A 24916-nucleotide genomic window follows, 5' to 3' on the forward strand; every position below is an offset into this window, starting at 1 on the left:
CATCTGTTTCCTCTGTAACTTATTGGCAGGTTGGTTCAAAGAAAGTTCATGACAAACATCTCTGACATTTCTGTAGCCTTTATTTTAGGAATGGAAAACTATTTAAAAATGACATCACATATATAAAAAGAAAATTCTAAACAGTCACATGTTTGCGAGTGTAACGCAGGTCTTAAATACAGATTTCACTGTAACGGTTTACCTGGCCTTTCATTAACGTCTGTCAAAATTATGCTTGTGCCTGAAATCCATGCACACGGCATAGTCTGACCCCAAACGTATATTATCTTCAAGCAGAGAACATGCAGAACAAAAATCAATTGTTGCTTTCTAACTTTTAAACCATTTCCCCCTTCTTAATGTGTCAATCCAATAGCCACATCCACAGTAAACAACCTGCAAAATGAAAATAGACTGTTATTCTAATGAAACGATATACATGCTGACTGGAAGGTGTTACAATCACATTTTCATTTTGTGACACGAGGTCAAAACACCGCCACCTTTACCAACAAGCACCAAATATGTAGAAAACACTGCATTTTTTCCTAATAAGCATCAGGAACCTTTAGAGGGTGTTTAAAAGATTGTGCTGTCTAGCCTGTGCCCCTTTATCCCTGTGTGACATATCCAAGCACAGTTTGTGTTGGTGTGTTCGGTCACTGAGCTGAACTGTGGCCGAACTCGGTTTTCACTGCATCCACTAGAAAACTGAGCTCATTGCACAGAGTCTCGTAGCGATAGGCCATGCGGATTTGTGCTACATTTGTCCGCCTGATGTCATTGCCCTTCGGTCCATCCTGTAGGTAGTTGGGCCCAATGAAGTGTTTCTTCTCCTATAGGGAGCACGGTTAAAAAGATGTAGGTTGGAAAGTTGCAAATAGATATAATATTTCCAGAATTAACTCATTGTGGAGTTTGAATTTCATTAAAAAAAAAGAGAGATTGCACAGAATAAATATGCACTCAATGAAGTCAGGACTATTGGACTGTCAGACATTCTCTTATCTAGCTTTTCAGTGGTAATAGGATCGGTACTAATCTGAAGGACATATTTTAGGGTTCTTCTTGGATGTGCCGATTGACATTTTTGTGAGCAATTAAGTTTTCGAAAGAAATTACTGGAATATTGTAGAATTTTGGGAAATTAGTTAGCTTTCAGTAAGTCTGCACTGCTATTTAGTGCCTCAAAAAAGTATTTGACCCCTCATTTGGGTTACACAAAGAGAACCCAAATACAGCAAAAAAGCAGTTTTTAAATGATGATTCCATTTATTAACACAAAAACAAACCTATCTGACCCTATGTGAAAAAAGTAATTACCCCTAAACCTAATAACTGGTTGTTAACTACAGTCAGTCATTAGCAATAACTGGCAATGAGTCTTTCAAATCGCTGTGGGGAAATTTTTGTTCACTCTTCGTTGCTGATTTGCTTTAATTGAACATGAACAGCGTGTTTGAGGTCATGCCAAAGCAACTCAATTGGATTTAAGTGCAGACTTTGATTGAACCGCATTAAAACCTTTGTCTTAGTATTTTTGAGCAGTGCAGCTGATGGTGTGTTTGAGATCATCATCCTGCTGTTTAAACCCAAGTCAGTTTGAACTTCAGGGCATGAACTGATCTTTTATTAATAATGAAAAGTCATCCAGCTCCTGAAGAAGCAAAGCAGCACCAGACCACCACCTTTATATGTGACTGTTTGTATAAAGCATTTTTTTAATGAAATGCTGTTTGTTTTACACCAGAAGTAACAGGATTTCAAACTTCCAAAAAGTACTGCTTTTGTCTTTTTAAACAACCCTGGCAGCAGATCAACTTGAGTTCATGTTTAATACAAAAGTTTGGGACAAAAAAATAAAGAAGTTTTTAGTTTATCTATTATTTTATCCATTGTATCTGTTTCCAAACGCATCATTTTACAATAAGGACTTTTAAAGAGAGCATCCCCCAAGCACAAAAGGTCTGACCTTACCTCATGTGAGAGGCCGCTCTGCAGGACACTGTTCCTGGCAATCTCACACAAATCACAAGTGCTCAGCTTCCACAGCTGAGCTGCAATGGCATACTCCTCCATCAAGGCCTCCTGAAACGTTTCAAAAAAACTGATATTAACAAATGAAATGTTATGATTGGGCTGGCAGGTCTATTTGTACAGCACCCTTCAAGAAGAGAGAAATTTCTTGTATTTCTCTGTGCACCACATACTGACAGTGATTATTCAATTAGTCTCACAGATGTCACCAGACTGGAGCAAATTACTGTGATCAAAGTGACTGTGAAACGGTAAATAAAAAATTCTCCTGTGTTTCTGACCTTGGTGTAGTGGAACTGCATGGGGTCGTCGGTGGACAGGGACACACACAGGCCCTTGTGCAGAAACTCTCTCAGGGGGTTCTTGGAGTACTCCAGGAACAGGCTGTTGTTGCTCAGTGGAGACATGGCAATTGGGACCTGGGCCAGGTAGTATAGATACTGCAACACTGGGCTCTGGGGAGGAGACACAACATAGTAATGCGAATAGAACGATTTTGTTTTGTTATTTTCATTTTATTTGTGGGAAAACTAAATGAAATTACAAGCAGAACAAGTAGAAGTTCAAGGGAAACGTTTTGTAGATGGTGCAGACACGCAAGTCTTCCTAATTATAAGAAGTTATTCAAAACTAAGCGTTAAATCAATATTGACTTTTAGAAACCATATCTTATGTTATGGCACAACAAACCTTGGGCTATGGAGCCCAGAAGATGGCAGCACTCCCCTCTCTCTCTGTGACAGAGAAAAAGCTTTAAACATGCACTCTGGAAAGTGCTTGTATGGAGGATGTGTCCATGTAAACTGACATAACTGACTGGAGCAACATGTAGCCACATTCTTCGCACAGGCATTTGGAAGTTAAGGGCCGCAGCGCTAATCTTAGCAACATTTGTCATACTAATCTAATGTCGTCTGTGTGCAATAATGCAACGTGTTCCAAATTTGAGCAGTATTGAAAACATGATGCAATTATTAGAGAATGTGATTAACTGTTTTAAATCCTCCCTACATATTTATACATGCAGTGTTTAACCTCATCTGTTGGCTGTTTATTTTTCTCTTCACATTTAGTTGGATATTATATTACACAGCAGGAACTTCTCTGGTGTTTAGATATCAACTGGATGGTAAATGGTATTCTACCCAACACATCTTACTCAAACAAGCTGTTTTTGTTCTCCTATGAGCACATCGGAGAGGGACTAAAATGTGACAGCTAAAAACAAGCACTCGTGTGGATTAGCGTGTCACTGCTCGTTACTGATGGACCTGTTTGCAGAAAATATCATCTGCCAGCATCTTGTGCAATCAGCAAACACAAGACGCTGAGTATCAAACCTCAATATGATTTTAAGGTTTTAACCTTCTTAAGGTTGAGTCCATGGGAGATGTTGTCAGCTGTCAGGAAGGCGGAGACAAGATGAGTGATGGAACCCGCCTCTCCACAGTGGGGACGGAACAGGAAGGTGTTCAGTCCTCTTTGCCTGTAGAACGATCCATAGTTACTTTGTGCACTACTACATGGAAGCCATGTAGCATTAAATGAGACTAATGGGCAGGGCTTACTTGCGGAGGTTGTTGAGAACCATTATGTTGGCATACATGTAGAACAGATAATAGGTGTAGGGAGGATTGTCATCTGTGGTCCATGCCTCAGGCTTCGGGCTCTTGTAAGAGAACATGTGGTCGCTGTGTTTAGATTCGTCATCCACGCTGTCAAATCCCGTCACCTACAGGAAAACAGATTCATATCAGCACATTTGCAAACATAAAGTATATACTAGAAAAATTTGCATTTCCTGCGAAAATGCAGTGTGGATGCTTAAAGCTGAAGCTGTATGCAAAAAGTAGCTGAAAAAGCTGAAAAGTTGCAGAAATTGTAAAAACTTTGCAGAAGCAAAAGAAGTTTGCTAAAATGGAATAACTTAGCAGAACTGCAACATCTTAGAGGAAACATAATACTTGGCAGAGATACAATAGCATAGCAGAATTTAGCAGAAATATTGTAACTTACCAGAAACATGATAACTTCTCAAAAATACAAGAATTTAGGAGAAATAGTATAAGATAACAGAAAGAATATATTTAGCCAAAAATACTTAGCCATTACAGAAACACTATGATTTAGAAAAATAGTACAACAGAGCAGAAATATTGTGATTTACCAGAGACACTGTGATGAACTATGAATATTGTAATTTTAAATTAAGACTATGTTTTAGCACAAATATTATAATTTGGCAGAAATACTATAATTTAGCAGAAATACTATATTAAGCACAAATCCTATAAAAAGCAGAAATGGTATGATTAAGCATAAATACTACATTTAGTAGAAATACTTTGTTTTAGCACAAATCCCATAAAAAGCAGAAATACTGTACTATGATTTAGTAGAAAAACTATAATTAATCAGAAATACTAAATTTAGCAGAAATACTATATTAAGCACAAATCCTATGAAAAGCAGAAATAATATGATTAAGCATAAATACTACATTTAGCAGAAATACTATATTAAGCACAAATCTTATAAAAAGCAGAAATACTATATTAAGCACAAATCCTATAAAAGCAGAAATAGTATATTAAGCACAAATCTTATAAAATAGCAGAAATAGTATGATTTAGCACAATAGTAATAAGTTAAACAGAAAAATTGGAAAAGCAAAATGGACAGCTGAAAAAATGCTGAACATGCTGAGGGTCCCTCAAATATACTTGTTAAATGACAAAAATCTGAAAAAAAATTTATGACAGCCACACAATTACAAATATGTACACATGAGGAAACACACATGCACAGAGAGACACACACACAAGATCCAATTCAGTCAACCAGTCTAACTATATTCAATTTAAATCCTACAATGACATGCTGCCAAATAAGGGCAGGGTCCTCTCTCTCCCACTAAACACACACACACACACACACACACACACACACACACACACACACACACACACACACACACACACACACACAGAGGGAGAGAGCTGCCGAATTTAAATCCACCAATCAGAGTGGCTGTTTACGTTTTCCCGCCAAAACAGGTGCATCTTTTTACACACGCAGCACAGAGAGGCACAGGATTATTGCAGCCTATTTCTCATAGTGAGGACTCCCCTCAAACAAATGACCATAATTTCCTAACCGTAGGGGCTAGAGCGGTCATTCTTAAACCGTTTTGTTCAGAAGAGATGGGGGAATCTTCCAGTGTTAACAATTTATCATTAAAATGTGAATTTTTAGAGATATACGACATGGATGACTTGTTGACTTAGAAGCCACGAATTCCCCAATATGCAAATTTGAATGCCTGAGGCCACATATATGATTGGCTGGCTGGGAAGCCGTGCAGGCCCTGATTTGTGGATTTGAATTCCTCAGCCCTCAGATATGATTGGCTGGCTTAGAAGCCATGAAGGCCCCAATATGCAAATTTGAATGCCTCAGGACACATATATGATTGGCTGGGAAACCGTGCAGGCCCTGATTTGAAAATTTGAATGTCTCAGTCCTCACAGAGGATTGGCTGCCTGGGGACCTGGCAGAAATATATAGAAATACTATGATTAAGCATAAATACTACATTTAGCAGAAATACTATATTAAGCACAAATCCTATAAAAAGCAGAACTAGTATATTAAGCACAAATCCTATTAAAAGCAGAAATAGTATGATTTAGCACAATAGTAATAAGTTAAACAGAAAAATCGGAAAAGCAAAATGGACAGCTGAAAAAATGCTGAACATGCTGAGGGTCCCTCAAATATACTTGTTAGATGACAAAAATCAGCAAAAAAAATATATAACAGCCACACAATCAGAAATATGTACACATAAGTAAACACACATGCACAGAGAGACACACACACAAGATCCAATTCAGTCAAACAGTCTAAATATATTGAATTTGAAGCTTAGAATGAGGTCATCCCATTAAAAGCCTTTCTCTCTCTCTCTCTCTCTGTCACACACACACACACACACACACACACACACACACACACACACACACACACACACACACACACACACACACACAGGGAGAGATAAGTAAGTTTCTAGGTCAGCCTGGGAGCAGCTGAATTTGAATCCACCAATCAGAGAGCCTGTGCACTCTTTCCCGCCAAAACAGGTGCTTCTGTTTACACACGCAGCAGCACAGAGACACACAGGATTTTTGCAGTCTATTTCTCATAGTGACGACTCCCCTCAAACAAATGACCATAATTTCCTAACCGTAGGGGCTAGAGCGGTCATTCTTACACCGTTTTGTTCAGAAGAGATGGGGGAATCTTCAAGTGTTGACAATTTATCATTAAAATATGAATTTTTAGAGATATATGACATGGATGACTTGTTGACTTAGAAGCCACGAATTCCCCAATATGCAAATTTGAATACCTGGAGCCCACATACATGATTGGCTGGCTGGGAAGCTGTGCAGGCCCTGATTTGTGGATTTGAATTCCTCAGCCCTCAGATATGATTGGCTGGCTTAGAAGCCATGAAGGCCCCAATATGCAAATTTGAATGCCTCAGGACACATATATGATTGGCTGGGAAACCGTGCAGGCCCTGATTTGAAAATTTGAATGTCTCAGTCCTCACAGAGGATTGGCTGCCTGGGGACCTGGCAGAAATATATAGAAATACTATGATTAAGCATAAATACTACATTTAGTAGAAATACTATGTTTTAGCACAAATACTATAAAAAGCAGAAATACTATAATTTAGCAGAAATACTATATTAAGCACAAATCCTATAAAAAGCAGAAATAGTATGATTAAGCATAAATACTACATTTAGTAGAAATACTATGTTTTAGCACAAATCCTATAAAAAGAAGAAATACTGTACTGTGATTTAGTAGAAAAACTATAATTAATCAGACATACTATGATTTAGCAGAATAGTAATAACTTACAAAATTACAAATATGGAGGCATATTGAAACACAAATCCACAGAGGGACACACAAACACAGGCTCTAATCCAGTCAAACAGTCTAACTATATTCAATTTAAATCCAACAATGACATGCTGCCAAATAAGGGTAGGGTCCTCTCTCTCCCACTAAACACACACACACACACACACACACACACACACACACACACACACACACAGAGGGAGAGAGCTGCCGAATTTAAATCCACCAATCAGAGTGGCTGTTTACGTTTTCCCGCCAAAACAGGTGCATCTTTTTACACACGCAGCACAGAGAGGCACAGGATTATTGCAGCCTATTTCTCATAGTGAGGACTCCCCTCAAACAAATGACCATAATTTCCTAACCGTAGGGGCTAGAGCGGTCATTCTTACACCGTTTTGTTCAGAAGAGATGGGGGAATCTTCCAGTGTTAACAATTTATCATTAAAATATGAATTATTAAAGATATTTGACTTGTAATGCACCATAACTGAGTAGAGCGAAGCAAAAACTGCCTTGACTTGCCCTCAAACAACGCTTTCTAACTCGAAATCGCTTTGGAGTATCGATATCATTCTTTCACCGTAAGAGACAGCAGGCTTTGGTGAACAATCATGGAAATTTTCAGGTCTCTGTGGAAATCCAACAAAAAGTTATGACGAGAGAAAAAAGTGGTTCATTTCCACAGTTTGAAATCTGAAGAAATCTGAGCGAAGGACAAATTTCCTACCCTCAAACAAGTCCAACTCATTTCAGAACGGTAATAGGTGAGAAAGAAATTCTTGAATTGTGAGCGTCAGGAGTGTCTGAAGATATACGGGGACAAGCCTCATGTCTTAACTTTGCTTCGTTAAGGAGATATGACGATTCGAATATGCCTCTCATTACAGAAATCCAGCGATGATTTTGAACAAGCTCTCCATTGACTTTATATGGAGAGTTTTCCGACATTGTGTTGGTCTGAGGAGATTTGCGAAAGTTCTATGAATACCACAACAATGATAGTGACATTTTCTGAAAGCCAGCAAAAATACCTACGTTTTGATGTATAATTTGTGGAAGTTGAGTGAAAATTGAGCAAGTAGCAGGAAGTTGTTCGGACATGAAGTGAAAATTGCAAAACCTTCAGTGGCACACTGGAAGCCAAGAGCATAGCAACCATAACAACGCATGTATTTTGTGAAAAATCACAATTTTGCAACTCAAAACTTTAAGAGGCATAAAAGTAAAACAGTAAAAGATTTGAAAAAGCTGAATCATACATGAATAGCCCAATAATTTGTGAACATTTTAAAGTTTGAATGGTTGTTCTAGGCAAAAGTGTGAGGACGTAGTTAAGTTTCAAAAACAAGCAAATTTTAGCAGAATTGCAGAAGTTTCCCATTCATTTCAATGGGACAAATTAAAGGAAAAAAGCTTAATATTTTAAAAAGTATAATAGCAAAAAATAGCAAAAGTCATAGCCGGAATAAGCAGAAATAGCAGAATAGTTTAAAATTTGAACGGTGAAAATAGCACAAAAATTGTGGAAGTAGTTCTACGGCGAAAAGTGTACGGAAGCAACTTGAAGAATAATAATAAAGAATAAAGAGAAACAGGAACTCAATAGTGTGGATGCTTAAAGCATCCACACAATAACACAACACTGAAATGAACGGACAGACGTGGATACATTTGTTTGTTTCCTTGCAGTTTATTGAAACAATGAATCATTTCATTCACCAAAACGAGCTCCAAAGTTTCTAAGAAAATGTCCTTTGGACTGAGGAGAAAGAACTGGAGCTTTTTGGCCACCCACATCAGCTCTTTGTTTAAAGGAAAAATGAACCCTTATAAGAGAAGAACACCAAGCCTACTGTGAAACATGTAAGGGGATACTTTTGTTTTGGGGCAGCTTTGTTTCATCTGACACAGGAAACATATAATCTGGGCAGAGCACAATGAAGTCTAGAGAGTACCAAGGCATGCTGGTGTGAAAAATACTGCCCAGTGTCAGAAAGCTCAGCCTCAGTCGCAGGTCATGTATAGCTGGGAATAAAACTTTGGACTATTCTTAAATGGCACTCCATGAGACAGGATCTTAATCCTATTAAGCATCTATGGAAACATCTGAAAGTGCAGTGTGGAGTCAGGATCCTTCAAACATGAGAGAGTGGGCTAAACTACCTGTTGTTTGGAAATGCAAACGTCTTATTGTGAAGTACAGAGATCACTTGTTGGTACTGACAACTGTAAACGGTGTTGCCACAAAGTATTATATTAAGGCCACCACCTTGTTTTTTGTCCTGTCATTTACATTTTGTTAAGTAGCATAAAATAATCATCTGATTCTTATGTAAGCTGATATAAGAATCAGATGATTATGTTTTTTTGTTTATTTAATTGTGGAAAGGTACCATTAAATTTTTCATGTCTGTATATGGTTGCTGTTGCACATTAGAACTTCTCCCTTTTGACACTTACATATTTTAAGAACACGTGGACTGCTTTGTGCTTTTGAGGGTTGATTGTAGCCTCAAAGAGGGGGCGGAACACATTCTCCAGTATCTTGGCAAAGCTTGGGATTAATTTCTTTGACTTGAAAATATCACTGCAAGACAAGATAAGCAAATTTAACCCATCTTCCTGCATGTGACACAAACATTTTACAGTTTGTTTGCTTATTGAAAACAGCTGACTGAGAAGTGTAATTATTCAGAACCCAATTATGCTGGATTTAGCCTTCAGTTGATGCTTACTAAATCCTGGGCACTTGGATCATCCATCTCATGTTGGGCGAGTGGACCTTATGCTGGATGAACCACGTCGCTAGGCTCTCCCACTCGCTCGCAGAGCGGCCGTAAATTGACAGACGGGGCTCAGCATGTTGGTATTTGCTCTCCTCCAGCTCCCCGGCCACTTCCTGAAACGGATAACAAACCACAGGAAGAAACAGGATGTTTCTTGATAAAGCAGAAGTGACTAGTTGTAACTGCCCAGTGGACAGATATGGCAACACTGTTTCCAAGTTTCAGCAAAGTGCTTTTTACTGCATATTCCAAAGCATCGCTTAGATGAGCAGCACTACCAGTGCGTGTGAGGCATATATATATATATATCTTATTCTAATTCATAATGAATATGACTCAAATCTTTGTACGTGTAGCAACATTTGATTGTATCAAAATGTCACAGTGACTCAGCATGCACAATACCAGGGCCTTAAAAAGTAAAAGCAGCTTTGTGGAATTTAGCCATTGTTCATTTGATTATTTATGTTTGGGCTTTTTCCACAGTGATGTCATAATGTCTAGAAAAAAATATGGGAACAAAACTGGGAACATCCTGAATGAAAAAATGATCCTCTATGAGTTAGCATCTTATAATTGAATCTCTGGGGATGGTGGCCCGTACTTCATTGCTTTAACTGTAGCCAGATTATATCCAGGTCAGTTTCCTCCTTTTCTGTGGGATCAGTTCAAGTTGCACTGATAAAAATGTCAAATGTAGTCAAACAACAGGCTACAGTTTCAAGTTTAAACATCAGTAAATGCACTGTTTCCCACACATAGGCTTTATTAGGTCACGCCTCATATTTGTTGGCTTGCTTTAGCATTTTGTATTTTTGTATATCTTTTGTCTGAATGGGGAAAAAAGGCCTTCATGCTTTCCATGGCCGCTGGCTCTACTAACTAGTTGTCCTCATTATTATTCAGTTGCTAACAGGATCTTGTAAAGCTCAATATGAGGCTGTAGCTCTCATTGGTAGTGCTTGTTCTGCACTGTAGATCAACTGGCACACTGAGACTGCAAACCAGGACTGTACATCTGTAGCGCTAAATGAATTTATACTTAATAGAGATTCACTTGAGAAGCAGCTGATAATGTCCTTCAGTTATCTGTCTCAAAGAGACTGACAGAAGAAAAGTATAAATGTCATTATTTAATTGTTGAATTGCATCTGTGCCTCCTATTTTGTCACCATCTGGATCTGTTTCAACATGAATAATGTAAAGTTGTTCCTTTTTTTGTTCTCCACCTTGGCTATTTACGCGTGTCAAACATGACAGGCCAAAACAAGAGCAAATAAATTCTGCATGTAGTTTGGTGCCTTTACATAATTTCAGTTTAACTACAGCTAAGCAGGCCTTCAAGTGGTGTTAGTGCTTTAACTCATACTATACCTTAATGAGACGTGCAAAGTATTCTCCTTTGATGTAGTTGTCCGCTTTCAGGTAAATCTCCCGCAGTTCGCTGGCCCCCACAGGGTTGTATTTTGAGTTGAACTTATCAAACCGATGAAAGGTTTGCCTTCCCTAGAAGGATAATCGATCGGTCAGACAGTGAGGCTCATGCAGCGCAGTGGCGATCACAACATTTTCATTTCATTAAAGGGACTGCAGTAGAAATTAACAGGAACTGTTAAGCTGTTTGTAAAGATAAACAACCAAACGGTCATTTATAGTCACTGAGTTATTGCCTCAACTGTTTGCATCAAGGACAATTTCTATTTATACAAGGTAATGCTGACATAGGAACAAGTAGAAAGCTTTGAGTTCTCTTACAGCGTGCACGTCCAGAGAGTCTACAGTGAGGTCGTACGGGTCCATGTGGAGGCTGTCAAAGACCTCCTTGAGTGTGAGCTTCTTACTGCCTTTTTCCAAGACCACTCGATCTGCTTCAGTCTGGTATGTGGTCTGTATGAATCTCAGCAGATGCTTCTGGTTCATGCAAGCGGCCGCATGTATATGTGTGTCCACCTGTGTTTGACACAAGTCAGACAGTGGCACGGGGCTTACTGGACAACTCACAGCATCCCTATAAAGTGATATTTATTTATACTGAGAGCACTAAAGTTATGAATAGCTTCTGCTCTAAGTGCGTCAGCCCCTCTCCTCTGTCTGGGGCATCGCAGACTGAGCAGAAAGATTTCAGCCAACCTTTCTAACGTTGTAGAAGTCTCTGTGTGGGACTCTTTTCAGCTCTTTTAGCTCCGCCATTTCATTCAGCATTTCATGCAGGTAGAATTTGGAGCCCAGGAAGTTCAGCCGTCTGTGGCAGTAGGATTTTCTGCGAAGCAAAATAACGAAACAGTTACGAGTAAAATGGAATAAATGTCATTCGGTATCAGTCAAAAGGTTCGTAATGTCAATCTGTTAGAAATATTGACTAAGCTTTTGCACTCACGTTGGGCCGTCAGCTATCATTGCAAGTACATGGCTCAGGTCTATAGCAAAGGTCTCGAGGTCGGGGTAAGGAAGGCTGTAAGCTTGCTCTTGTTTCAGGGCCTCAGCACTCTCATAAACATGAATTATACCATCCTTTATCTGCAGCTCATAGTTTAGGTCTTCAGGAATACCCTCCATGGAGTATGGGTCCTCCCCTTCACGAGGGTAAGGCCAGATGTCTGCAGATGATGACAGCAGCTCAATCAGAAGTTATTTCACATTTGCAAAAACAGTCACTCTCTGAAGTGTTGGTTGTAGAATAAAGATTCTTAAAGTGTATTTTTCCTTATTTTCTACCAAATACAAATATACTGTTAAATTAATAATTGCTCCTATTGAATACTGGCAATTTTAAATAAGGATGTCAGCCTCATCAAAGAGAGCAAATATCCTTAATGCCTTCATTTCAGGCTCAAAGCCCTGGCCACACACCTGTTATTTAGACCTTCTGTTTATGAGGGAGATCCGATCAGAAGAAAGACTGTGTGAGGGCAGGTAAAGGAGCTAAGATGGCTTGTTTCACACATTGAGATGTACCCAGGGGCTGAGATAAAGAAGTATTGTTTTGAAGTGTGCAAAATCATGCAAAGCTTCTCTGGTGAAGTGTAAGAATACAAAAACAGGAACTGGAAATGAGTCGAATAGACCTCTGACATTTGAATGAAATGATGGCTAGTAGATAATTCCAACAAGTCTTTCTCTTGACTCATTTGAGGTCAGTTTTTTCAGGCTCTGTGTCAGGCATCGCCCAATCAGGTTTGAGCTCTGATATTTCCATGCCTGTATAACCTTCCCAGTGTATTCAGGAAGGGTGAAATTATACAGTATCTTTTATTTATTTTTCACTTAAACCTAAACTTTGGCTTTTAATTATGACTGAGTTTTGTTTTGTTCTCTTTGTGTGTTTGTTTTACGTTTTATTTTGTACAGCAAGTAACAGCAAGTGATTGAACTTAACCTTAAATGTATCAAAATGAGCAAAAATTATAACAAATAGTAAGATAATTTAAGGCCGGTAAACTTTATTACACTGGAGTTATATTTAAGATTGTACATTTTCTTTATCTGTTGTCTGGATTATTCTCAGGTTCTGTTTCTGACGACATTATCTGTTGTCAGAAACAGGCTGACTGACCTTGGCTCACAGACACTTCACACCATCTCTGGCACACATACAGAGAGGTCTTAAATTAGATCTGCATAGAATAGGTGGCACACAGTAAGTTTTATCTTTATCTCCAATACACAACTAAACATCAAATCATTAGTGAGTTGTTTAAACTGGTCTGAGCACTTTTATTGAATATTGGAGTTGGCATCCTTCGTAAGTTTAATATTGTTTCTGCTCTCTGTGTGAATTGTTTGAGGTTAACGGTGAACTGAAACCTGAACCTTTAATATTAATGGCCTTGCTCCTTTTCCTCTCCATGTCGGAGTATTTCATTGGTTAAACAGCTGAGCTGGTTAAACATCTGCACTTGCGCATGTTGTACATAGCCTCTTGCTGTGTGTGAGCGAGTAGATGGAAAATTACAAAACGTGCACTTTTGCAAGAAGATTAAATTGGACATTTTTGACACCAAAAAGGAAAAGTTTAGTAAACCTGGCAGGACTTCATCCTCTTCTAGCCACCTCTCATTTTCAGCATTTCGCAGGAACAGGGCTGTGGTCCTTGGAAATCGGTGGTAGGCCAGCCTGGAGTACTTCTCTCGGATGAACAGGGCTTTGAGGAGACCCTTGGTTGCTTGCTCATAGTCCTCAACTGTGATCTGGAAACATCGTGAGGTTGTTAATTTTTGACTTTTGTTTGTGTTTAACAACGGTGTCTTAAAGGTTCAAGATGGCCTTTAAAGAATAATCTATTTAAACTATGGCACCGAGCTAAATGAAGGATCTCTCCTGTTGCCCTGTCAGCTTACAGCCATCAATGAAGTTTTAACAAGAAAAGAACAACTGTCATGTTTTTCTTTTTCTTGTGTGAAAATGTCATTTTATAAGTACAGAGTGGATCGACTTTTTAATTCTGGGTAAAAACATGTCTCTCATAGGCCAAACATGCATTTTACCACATCATTGGTCTGAATTTAAAAATCAGTTGTTTTTTATCGTATATTTCCTCACTAGGCTGTGGTCCATCTTTTATATTTCAACATATGGACTAGTCTCGTTGATTACCCCTGCACAGTAATCTCCACTGATGGTAACTCTCTGGAAGTCTGGGAAGGAGTCTGAAAGCAAAGATTCAGCAGTGGCGGGTGTTTGCGCTGGGGTAGGTGTCCAATCAGGAGGCATCTGCAAAGATACCGACTGTGACCGCTTCAACTTGAAACTCTTCTTCCTAGTTACACAGAGGGAAAAGAAGCAAGCACTATTTATGCTGAGTATTTTTTGATGGTTTTATTTGTTCTTTTTTGTCTATCCAGAAAGAGAGATATGTTCAGTTAAGCATGTTTCTAATCCATACCTCTTAACTGACTCCTGAGACTGCTGTTCAGCCATCTCCTTTTGCAGCTCCTTCTCTCTAGTCTCTTTCAGACCAATGGGACAGTCTTCTGGGACAGTGAACAGAGCCAGAGTATCCTTGCTGTCTTCCTCCTTCAGAGCAGAGGCGTACACCTTCTCTGCCATCAGACGAACCCTCTCATCCACCTCGTGTATTGACACTTTTGGGAAAAGGCGTGGTAAATCTGAAAAGTATTGAGAACATTTTTTTAGCAACTACCTGTATTTTTCTTACCGGTAAAAGTAGTGTTTAAAAATGTAATCTAATCATATTTCAGAATGCTTCTGTCATTCCAATACTGGTCATTATTAGTCGGAGTTATGTCATAATTATGTTTGAAATCTAAAATGGAACAAAATACTGACATGTTATAACTCGTCTCATAAACGGGTTTAAATATGGGAGTGCTTAAAGAAGAAATAACATTATCTTAGTAATGACAGTAAACATAAATACCAGAAACATAACCCGGAGTGAGGACGGTTGGTTGTGGGGCTGTTTTCCAGCTTCTCATTTCAACACACAGACCAGAGAACGTGTCTTGAGTGGTGTTGGAATTAAATAATTTGCAGTGCCTCAATAATGCTATGCTTTTTTATTAATAAGAGTTATAAAGTCATATAGTGTAGTATTGAGTGGACACAGTCCTGAAAAATAAAGGCATTAGATCATGTGTCCTTGGGGAGTAGAAAGCTGTAGACGCTCGCTCACACTTGCCTTGGAAAAAGTAGATAAGAGGGGACCATCTCTAGTGGAAAGTTATTGAGACACTGTTGTTTAGACTAGAATAAGAGAGCTTCTGTAATAAAACTGTTGTGTTATGCAGGACGCATCTCCCTTCTAGAAGTATTGTGAAAGAGAAATAAAGTGTTAAATGGTCTACTGAGCAGTGTTTTGTCTTCCATCGGATGCCTCCGAGGAATCAAAAGAACTCAGTGAAGTGTTGATCGTTGACAGTGGCTAACTCGTGTTTCAGTGCTTGCTGCCAGTGCAACAGGTAAGTTACAGTAAACAAACTTGTGTGTCCAAGTCTGGCCGCGTGTTCTGAGAGCACACCGCACTGAGGACGGTATGTGACAGCAGGAAAAGCAACAACACTGAAAGCTCCTGCTTACACAGTGCACCTCTGTCGGTGCATCGCCGCGTGTTAATTAGATGTGACTGAAGGGCTGTGATGATAAGCAAGATATTTTTCTGTAGGAAATATCATGTTGATGGAACTTGTGAAACCAGAGCTGCGTAAACGTTTTGTTAAGGTTCAAAATTGAGGAAGGAGAGTACAAACCACCCATGGTCCAGAAGGTCTTGGTCAAACAATGATTTTAATGAATACACACGTGTGGGAAGAACACTCTGTACGCCGACAGCAAGTGATCTCCGACTTAATCAAAGCATAAACAGATATTTTATAGCATCAGGGTTTGATTTACTGACGCCCCTTCATGCGTCACAGATACATTTTATACATGACTTTTAACCCAGAAGATCATCTTCTATTTTCATGGCTGGTACTTTCCGTTCTTGTCTTAAAGTGAATTGTTCCTCTTTCTTGTCGAGACATGACTAATCTCTCCTCTAAATAAATCTAACTCATGTGTGTGTGTCACGACCTCACATGCTCTTTCTCAATTCACCTGTTGCACTTCTGACCTTTCACCAGACCAGAGGCTCACTGAGACTATGTGTATGTCTTCTACTAAATAAATGTTTTAACCAAGAACCTCTACTTAAAACCTTAATATAAAATGATCTGATATATAAGTGTTTTGTAAGCATGTATTGCAATTCCTTCTATGGCTCCAAGTCACTTGCACAATAGATTGTCCGGACATCGCGCCGAACAAAGCTTCCAACCCCCAATTAATTGACCGAGCTCCAACTCTTTAATAAGCACAGATATGCATTGTGTATAAAATAGTCATAACTGCACCTGAAATACAAGGTCAACATAATAACTGTATGCATAACATCTTAAGGCCTTCTTAAAGCTATCTGTTACATTGTTAAAGCCTCGTCTTAGCCTGCTGCTCAAAATAACTTTCACTTCTGCAAAACTCTCCAAGCCTGTTTCCTGTCCTGTTACTTTTAGCCTTTCTGAAAGACACACACTGTTCAACCCCTGAATGCAATATAAACTCCAGATTATATTATTAATGCAATGGTAATAATGATGATTATTTAACAATAGCAGTAAAATAATTTCCCTGCTCCACAGTTTGCAAAACAAAAATTACATAATGATTCGTGAGGTTGTGTTTATTTATTTTTATTATTTATGGTTGTCATCATCCTTACTGGTATATTGTGACACCATTAGTTTCGTGTTTATTTTGTAATAAGTAATATACAGTCAGCGGGCACTTCATTGGGTTGCACCTCGTTCCAGGTTGGAACAACTTTAACTCTTTGTGACACGCATTCAACAAACTGCTGGAAACATTCCTCAGAGATTCTGGTCCATATTGGCTCCATAGCATCGCACAGCTGCTGTAAATATGGAGGCTACCAATCTGTTCCACCACATCCCAAAGGTTCCCTGTCGGATTAAGGTCCGGGGACTGTGGAGGCCGTTTGAGTGCAATGTGGTCAAGAAATGAGTTTGAGATGATCTGAACTCATGCTGCACTATCCTGCTGCAAGCCACCATCAGAAGATGGTACATTGTAAACTTTACACTGTAATACAGGCATTTAAATGGTCAGCATTTAAACGCATTACTGTTTAAAATGTAGTGTTTCAGTAATGATAAGTTGTGCTACATCATTACTCCACCACCACTACTTTGACCCACTGATCCAAGGCAGGATAAATCGGTGCTTTGATGGTGTTTATGCTAAAAAACCGAGACAGACCAGGCAACATTTTTCCAGTCTTCTGTTGTCCACTTTTGATGACCATGTGTGAACTGTAGCCTCAGTTTCCTGTGGCACCTGGTGTGGTCTTATTTGCTGTTGGCTTCCTATCAGCCTGTAGCAGCCTGGCCATTCCCCTCTGATTTTGCCCAGAGAACTGCCGTTCAAACCATCCTCTGTAAACTCCACAGATATATGTGTGGGAAAATCCCAGAAGAAAAGCGGCTTCAAAAATACTCGCCTGTCTGGCACCAACAAACGTGCCACATTCAAACATGTGGAAAAGCACAGCTGTTGAAGTTTATATTATCATTGCCGCTGCAGTTTGCCCTGGGAAGTCAGTCTTTCCTTATTTTGACATTTACCATGTAATATTATCAGAAGGTTAGTTCAGGCTCATGCAAATATTGATTGGCTTATGTTACATTGTAACAGGTTTGCAAGGGTGTCAGACTTGATACAGGTCTGCTATTGAATGGTAGGCATCAGTAAAGTACATTCAAGAATCTTCAGACAGATATCCTGTATGTAGTTCACAGGATTTTTCCAGGCTTGTAAATGGAAAGGAAATATTTGACCCCGTTGTTAGAGCAGCAGTTATGAGCATGCCATCATTTTGGTTCTCAAGGCTTTTTGGTGGGAAACAGTCAAGTTTATTTGTATTAATCTCATTCTCTCATACATGCATGGCATGCTATTTCTGAACTCAGGACCCCCTGATCTTGTATTTTCAGCAGATGAATGACAGAAGATTGGTTTTATATTTTTAATAGCTTCTCCCCCTTGTTTAATTCCCACAGTGTGACAGCTACTGTTGCTACCCAACATCCCATCATCAGTCGAGATGTTTGGATATTCTGATCACCGTGTCATCACTGTGGATATTAACGTTGCAGTCCATGGGGGTCACTGGGACACATCCAGAATATATCCGTGTGAGGATACTGGAATCAACAAGCACACGATAGCACATGCAGCTCCAGTGTATCAGATGCCAAACTTTTCAGCTGCACACTGCATCCCTACTGGTTTACACAACACTCTGTCTGAAACCTGTGAGTGATCTGGAATTCTTCACAGATGATACCGTTAACATTTGCCCTCACACTGACACGCTTGCTGCCTGTTCCTTGGCTAGCACATTTTGGGAGCTGCTGTTTCTGATGAGCCTTTCAGCACGTGTACTCTCTCCCTGCTGGAACAGCTCAACAGTCTCTTGGATGACCTTGATGTAGTGTGTGAATGTGTGCGTGAATGGGTGGATGACTGGATATGTAAAGCGCTTTGGGGTCCTTAGGGACTAGAAAAGCTCTATATAAATACAGGCCATTTACCATTTACCATATTACACACCCCAGTTATAAAAACCTAACATTCACAAAGCCTCTGACTATGTTGGAAACGTCAATTAAACTGAAATTCTGAAATATTATGATAAAATTTCAATTTTGGAATGATTTTTAAGTTTTCAGTGTGTAACACAAAAATAAAATAAAATCAATAAAATGTGCCAGTATTTCATAATACTCACTTATAGTATATATAAATATCCACCTGTTTCCTCGGCTAAAGACTGCTGCACTTATAGCATCGCTCAGAAAGTCAAATCTAGCTGCTTCTGTGCCTCAGGCAGTAGCCACTGAATAAACATCTTTGAAACTCTTCTTTGAAATTACTCTTTGAATAGTTGTCATCACATTTCATAGTTTTTTTTTAATAGAAACATAAAATCAGTAGGGGTAGCACTATCTGTCTCTTACCTTCTGTCGTGATTTGGGCCATGTTTGGCTCTTTCAGTCTCTGCCTGTTGAGTCAGGTATTTCAGCTTTCACGTATCTGGTTCTGTCTCTTGTGGACCCCTTACCTCTTAGCTTTGGCACTGCCACTTCTACAGGTATGGCACTCAGTGGCAGGACTTACAAAACATCTGAGTGCTGCTGACACAACACCTATGTAAACTGTCCTGAGTTCTGGTGACTGTATATTGCTCGTGTCTGTGATGCTTCTCTTCAGGGTTTTCTCTCTGACTGACTCTGTCGGGCTTTGCTCTGCTGTTTATTTGGTCCACTGCCTGTATGTATGATGCAGCTGCTAGTTGTTGTTGTTGTATTGAGTGTCCTTCTATCTCTATTTTAGGGTATTGAGCGCGTCGGGGTAACATGGGGTGCTAATCCAAGCTGGTATGTCACAACTGGCTGCTAACATGTGAGCTCTGATCTGTGATATGGGGCAGTAGGGCAAAAAGTAAGTACTGGCAGCTACAGTCACTGTGTTTACCATGTAAACACTAAAGTAAGGGGGAAAAGCCATCAAACCTAGCTGGCCCTGTAGGAAAAAGTAAAGGTCTCCTCTTGCTAAATTATTAATTAACTGTGAGTAACAGACTTCTTGGAAAACTGAGTTCATTTTCACGAGCCACACCCAGGCGTGACAACAGCCAGACCTGCTGAACCAATAAATCAATTATAGAGGTATGTTAGCAGGCTAGAGACCTCAAATTTAAAGAAAATGGCACCGCCGACCACGCCTCACCAGAGTTATGCAGCCAGACAATGATCCAAAACACACCAAGTAGTCCCTTTTACATACTATTAGAGATCATTCATAAAAGCATTTGTGTAGCAAAGAATCTGAAGAACACGAGTATGAACTTTACTGCAGTAAAAGGAAGCACATTGCTGGTGACAGTCCATCTTTGTATGCAAATTATTTAGTGGTTTGGTTAGTTGGAATCATCTGTTCACTGCCCTCACTTTTATCACACCTATAAGGAGCGCGCACTGTTCAAAAAAGCCACTCAAGGTTGCAGACAGCAGACAGTTTAACTTTAAGTGGTGTGTGAACAGATGCGTGATAAACCGTGTAATAGCTGCATTTGAATACGTGGGAGTGAGACGAATGCCTGTGTTTAGTGAGATCGCTGTTTGTTGTGCTTTTGTATATTATGTTTGTCCTGCATGGTTTTATTTACTCACCCTTTCCCATGCATGGTGTCGACTGTTGCTTCAAAAGGGCCATGTTGATTTTCTTACTCATTTTGAGTTGATCTAGAAGAAACAAAGCTTTAATAAATAACACTGCACACATATGTTGTTCAGTAAGGCAGCATTTACTCAAACTTGACATTGGTTAAAGGTGTCATTTAATGGCTCCTAGCAAAGCAGTACAGCCTTATCTCGCATCACAATCTCTTCTTCCTTACCTTTGTTTGCTTGAGTGACGGTCACACCCAAAGTCACACCCCGAGGACCATGATTTTACACAACTTTGACTTGACTGTTTGAGTTATCGTAGTTTTTGAAATGCTCGTGTATTATGCTCAGATTTAACTTGGAATTTGTTGAAAGGAAGTCAGTGAACTGGAAAGTGGGGAGGTTTGCATCAGGAAGGACAAAAAGTCTGTGACAAGTCAAACATGGAGATCATCAAGAATGAGATTTCCATACCGGAGCGTCTCTGGTACTGTTAGCGGACAGGGTGACGGTGCAGACTGTGCTGCTGTTGGCCAATGTGGCAACCCATAAAGGGAGGAGCCAAAAGAAGAAGTTGAAATGCATTACTTGTATTTGGAGTGTTCCCATTATGTTAAAAAGAGGAAAGTTTTAGGGATCATCAGACAATATTTAATCTCCCATTTTTGTTTAGCTTTGGTTTGGTTTTATATGAGCAGTTAGTTTTGTTTATTACTTTGTTATTTTATGTTGCCATCATAAATTGAATGTAGCTGTTTACTTGACATATTTTAAGGGACTGGAACTCTAATTTGACTTTTGTAAAATGAAGTATTTTGTGTTTTGGGCAAAACGTTAGTTAAAAAAACAACAACAACAAAACGTCCCACTTAATTTGTTTTGTTTGCATTGAACAACTGTCATTTCAGTAAATTGCTGACAAAAACTGCTCTAACCAGTATGGCCATTGTTGGGACACCTTTGGGAGTGTCTTGTGCTGTGTGGAACCAAAATGAAGGAGGTGGATCCTTAATGCCTTTAGATTTGACTTGATAGAGTTCGTGGTTGCTTGATCAGATTGGAATCTGGGAAGTTTGGAGGCCAAATTAATGTCTTTGGCTGTTGTGTTTCACAAGCTTTTTTTTTTTTATGTTTTCTTAGTTTAGGGTTTATAATCCTATGTATACATTACACAACATTACATTACACACAGCTTTGCGTGTCTCAAAGTTCTATACCAGCATGCAGTGTCAGTGTTGTCACAACATCCATGTGAAAAGTACTGTAGTCATTTTTTAGTATAGGATGCCATTTACATTCATTTTAAACATGAACAATAGAATTAAAAAATATCCACATAATGCATTAGCAGTTAAAGACTGAAAAGAGCTCATTTCAGAAACATTTCTTTCCTGGTATGTGCAGACAGTTGCTGAGCATCAGATGCGAGTGCTGATTCTATAACACATTTTAACTACTTAACTATGTGTTGAAGTGTAACTTTAAAAAAAAAATTTAATTTCTCTATCACCAGTTCACACTCGTTATGAGAACTCCTTTTATAATTTCAGATTAAAGGCTACAACATCGTAAACTCAACTATCTAGCAGTTTTCTATGAAGAAGTATTTGGTGCCAGAAGGTAAAAAAAAGAAGTCATTTGTAACAGGAAGTGACATCTAATAGACCAGGCTCAGATATTCACAATGCCAACATGACTGAATCCTGTCAGCTGCCATCAGGTGTTATCTCAGTGTTGTAGCGGATTATACTTAAGGAGGTAGTCGTTTTTAGCTGTCTAGAAGAATTTGTCTAAAAAAATACAAAAATAATTGAATCATTAACAAATTACCTGATTGAAAGAACATGAATGAATAAAATCTGTCTGATATTCCAGATCTCACATAAAAGCTCAAGTTGTCACAAGCTAAAAGTAGCAATCATGTGGCTTCACAGTGGCTGCTCTCTGCCCAGCCTGGAGGTCATTGCAAACTCTCAGTACCTCAGCAGAGCTGGCAATATCATCAAGGACCACTCTCACCCCAGCAATCAACTGTTTGAACTATTACCGTCAGGCCGACGGTACAGGTCACATAAAACCAGGACAAACAGATTCAGGGATAGCTTCTTTCCCAGAGCTATCACCGTAGTAAATAAGCACAAAAACAATTGAACCTATTCCATACGGACGATCTGATTTCCTCGTGTCAGCATTGTTCCCACATCATCATAATTAATGTTGTTCCAGGTTCAACATTGCAAGTGACCAATCACCTTCTTGTGACGTCATTCCTTTGCGACTTCGAAATACCCGCCTTCGATTATTTCGAAATACAAGTGAAGAAGCGAAAAACCGCCGCCTGTCCGCCGAATTTGAAGTCAATTTAGGATACTTTCCTTTAATAAACGGTAAGCATTATACATATGTTCCTCACTTGGCTTGCTGTTTGTTTGCTAGCGATAGGCTACTTGACGACAGCATTAGCTAACCAGTGTTCTCTAGACCAGCGTTCCCCAACTTTTTGGGTGTTTCGTGGCCCGGGGGTTGGGTCAGGCAAAATTGCAGTAGCTTCCCTGATCATTTTACAAACATAAGTGAAGAGAATCTGGACTAAAAGGCCTAGACTTATGGTTGTGTGCTGAATCTATGAATCAAACTATCACCTGGAAACATAATTAACTGGTCCATAGCTGTGAAACTGGACATGAGTTCTTGATTCTATGGAGATTAACAGTAATCCAGAAATTTACATGTGGGAACAATGCTGACACGAGGAAATCAGATCGTCCATTCCATACTGTCACTGTCATTATATTATGCTGCTATCCTGTATATATTGTACATACTATTGTTTGAGTACTTATGATTGTTTTTTTGTTCTTTTTATATTTTACATTATATTTATTATTGAAACTTACACCAAGGGAGTGGCACTCCAATTTCGTTGTACTCTGTACAATGACAATAAAGGCTATTCTATTCTATTCTATTCTATTCTATTCTATTATGTTGCTTTGTTGGTGTAAATAGCCCAGAGAAAACAACAGCAAACCAGTGCAAAAACTCCAAAGGCATGTGCAAACTAAGCATTTCAAAGGAGATTCTGACAACTTGGTACTTGTGGGAAACTTGTCGTTGCCACAGTGTCTTCTTTGATGTGCATGAACTGTTCAAGCACGCACCATGTGCCATGCATAAACTCATCAGTGTCATTTGACTAGATCTGTATCACGGGTTCGTGTCTTTCTAGGGTGTAACGCAGTCTTGTATTTATTCCTCTACAACAGAGGAAACAGAATGAATACCACCCAGTCCTATTTTTAAGGCAATTAGTCGGCATCTAGTTTTGTTTGGGATTTTTCCTTTTTTTTTGTATTAGTTAACTAAGACACATGTTGGTACCTGTTGGGAAATGTGCGGCTGCCGTACTTGATCAGGCTTGTTTTGGACTGTGTTGTAAAGAGAGCAAGAATACATCCACAGACATGCTGTGAATTCAACATTAGGAGCAAAGTTTCAGAATAAAAGGAAAAAGAAACATTTTGATGTCAGGCAGCAGTGTTAACCACAGCTAACTGTTGCCTTAAAAAAGTTTGACTGTGCCTTAAGATTGCAGTTTAAGATATATCATTTATTTTGTTTTAATACCTACAGATGCTCACTCCTTTGGAAGCCAAAAAAGCAAAAAGAAAAAGAAATAGAAATATGCACATTCATATTAAGATCTTTAATCTATATGCAAACTATATCTAGGTATGTCTGCCAGAGCTCACCATGCAAAGGAGGTAAGTGCTAAAAGCAATGCTGGTGTGTTGATAATGACATAAAGTTAATATAAACAATGGAAACACAAAGAATCATTATGACTGCCGTGTACTTACTGTTGGCAGGGCTTTGCACAAAGCTAAAACGTCCTGGGACTGTAGAGAGCGTTGTCAGGTGTCAGCAGACTGAAGCCTTGTCAGTGCAGGTTCCAGCAGACACCGGGCTGGTTCGGGCTGTCACTGCCGGGTTGAAGTATGAAGGAGGTACAAAGTTGGTGTAGCAAACAAGGAAGTAATCTGCATCAGTGTTGTTTGGCAGTAGAGGAAGTGCAGGAGGAAGCGTTTGTATGAACAAGCAGTTCTGTGTCACTTTTTTTAAAAGCCTTGAGACTTCATAAGCCCCACCCCTCTTTGTCAACTTAAGTTGTATGTGTAATTCACTGGGCTGGCGACAAGTCACCGTCTCCTTTTAGGGTATTTGATTAGAGAAAGTGTGTGTGTGTGTGTGCGTGTGTGCGTGTGTGTGTGTGTGCAAATATAAACAAACATGGGGAAGTGACTTTTTTCTATAAAAGGATTGCTTTCTCCACCACTTTGAAAAGAGAAGTAAATTTTGACAACGTTTTTTTTTATTTTTTTTTATTTCAGGTTCCTG

General features: G+C 39.2%; 1 protein-coding gene across 2 annotated transcripts; it reads right to left on the minus strand.

The window, feature by feature from the left end:
* Positions 1-24626, minus strand: ampd3b (adenosine monophosphate deaminase 3b). 2 transcript variants are annotated; one of them, XM_080863512.1, is made up of 16 exons: positions 20749-20963; positions 20522-20593; positions 14656-14878; positions 14367-14529; positions 13795-13960; positions 12151-12370; positions 11904-12033; positions 11529-11723; positions 11148-11279; positions 9723-9886; positions 9448-9574; positions 3606-3769; positions 3403-3523; positions 2319-2492; positions 1978-2088; positions 1-836 (listed from the first exon to the last, which is right to left on the minus strand). In XM_080863512.1, exons 2-16 carry the CDS (start codon positions 20580-20582, stop codon positions 660-662), a joined length of 2328 nt encoding a protein of 775 aa, XP_080719638.1. In that variant the 5' UTR covers positions 20583-20593; positions 20749-20963; the 3' UTR covers positions 1-659. The 2 variants fall into 2 exon arrangements, with proteins under 2 accessions (XP_080719638.1, XP_080719637.1); XM_080863511.1 differs by lacking the exon at positions 20749-20963 and adding an exon at positions 24379-24626 and having other exon boundaries at positions 4-836.
* Between the last annotated feature and the right edge of the window lie 290 nt (positions 24627-24916).

This window comes from Rhamphochromis sp. 'chilingali', assembly GCF_963969265.1.
Source record: "Rhamphochromis sp. 'chilingali' genome assembly, chromosome: 2".
Lineage (NCBI taxonomy): Eukaryota > Metazoa > Chordata > Actinopteri > Cichliformes > Cichlidae > Rhamphochromis > Rhamphochromis sp. 'chilingali'.

What these genes read in the sequence shown, in the direction of transcription:
- ampd3b (XM_080863512.1), bottom strand. Translation starts at nt 20,582, where the DNA reads ATGAGTAAGAAAATCAACATGGCCCTTTTGAAGCAACAGTCGACACCA. An exon ending in ATGATAGCTGACGGCCCAAC is followed by an intron (nt 12,034 to 12,150) that starts GTGAGTGCAAAA and finishes TTTGCTTCGCAG; the next exon opens with AAAATCCTACTGCCACAGAC. An exon ending in ATGGACTCAACCTTAAGAAG is followed by an intron (nt 2,493 to 3,402) that starts GTTAAAACCTTA and finishes TCTCCTCCCCAG; the next exon opens with AGCCCAGTGTTGCAGTATCT.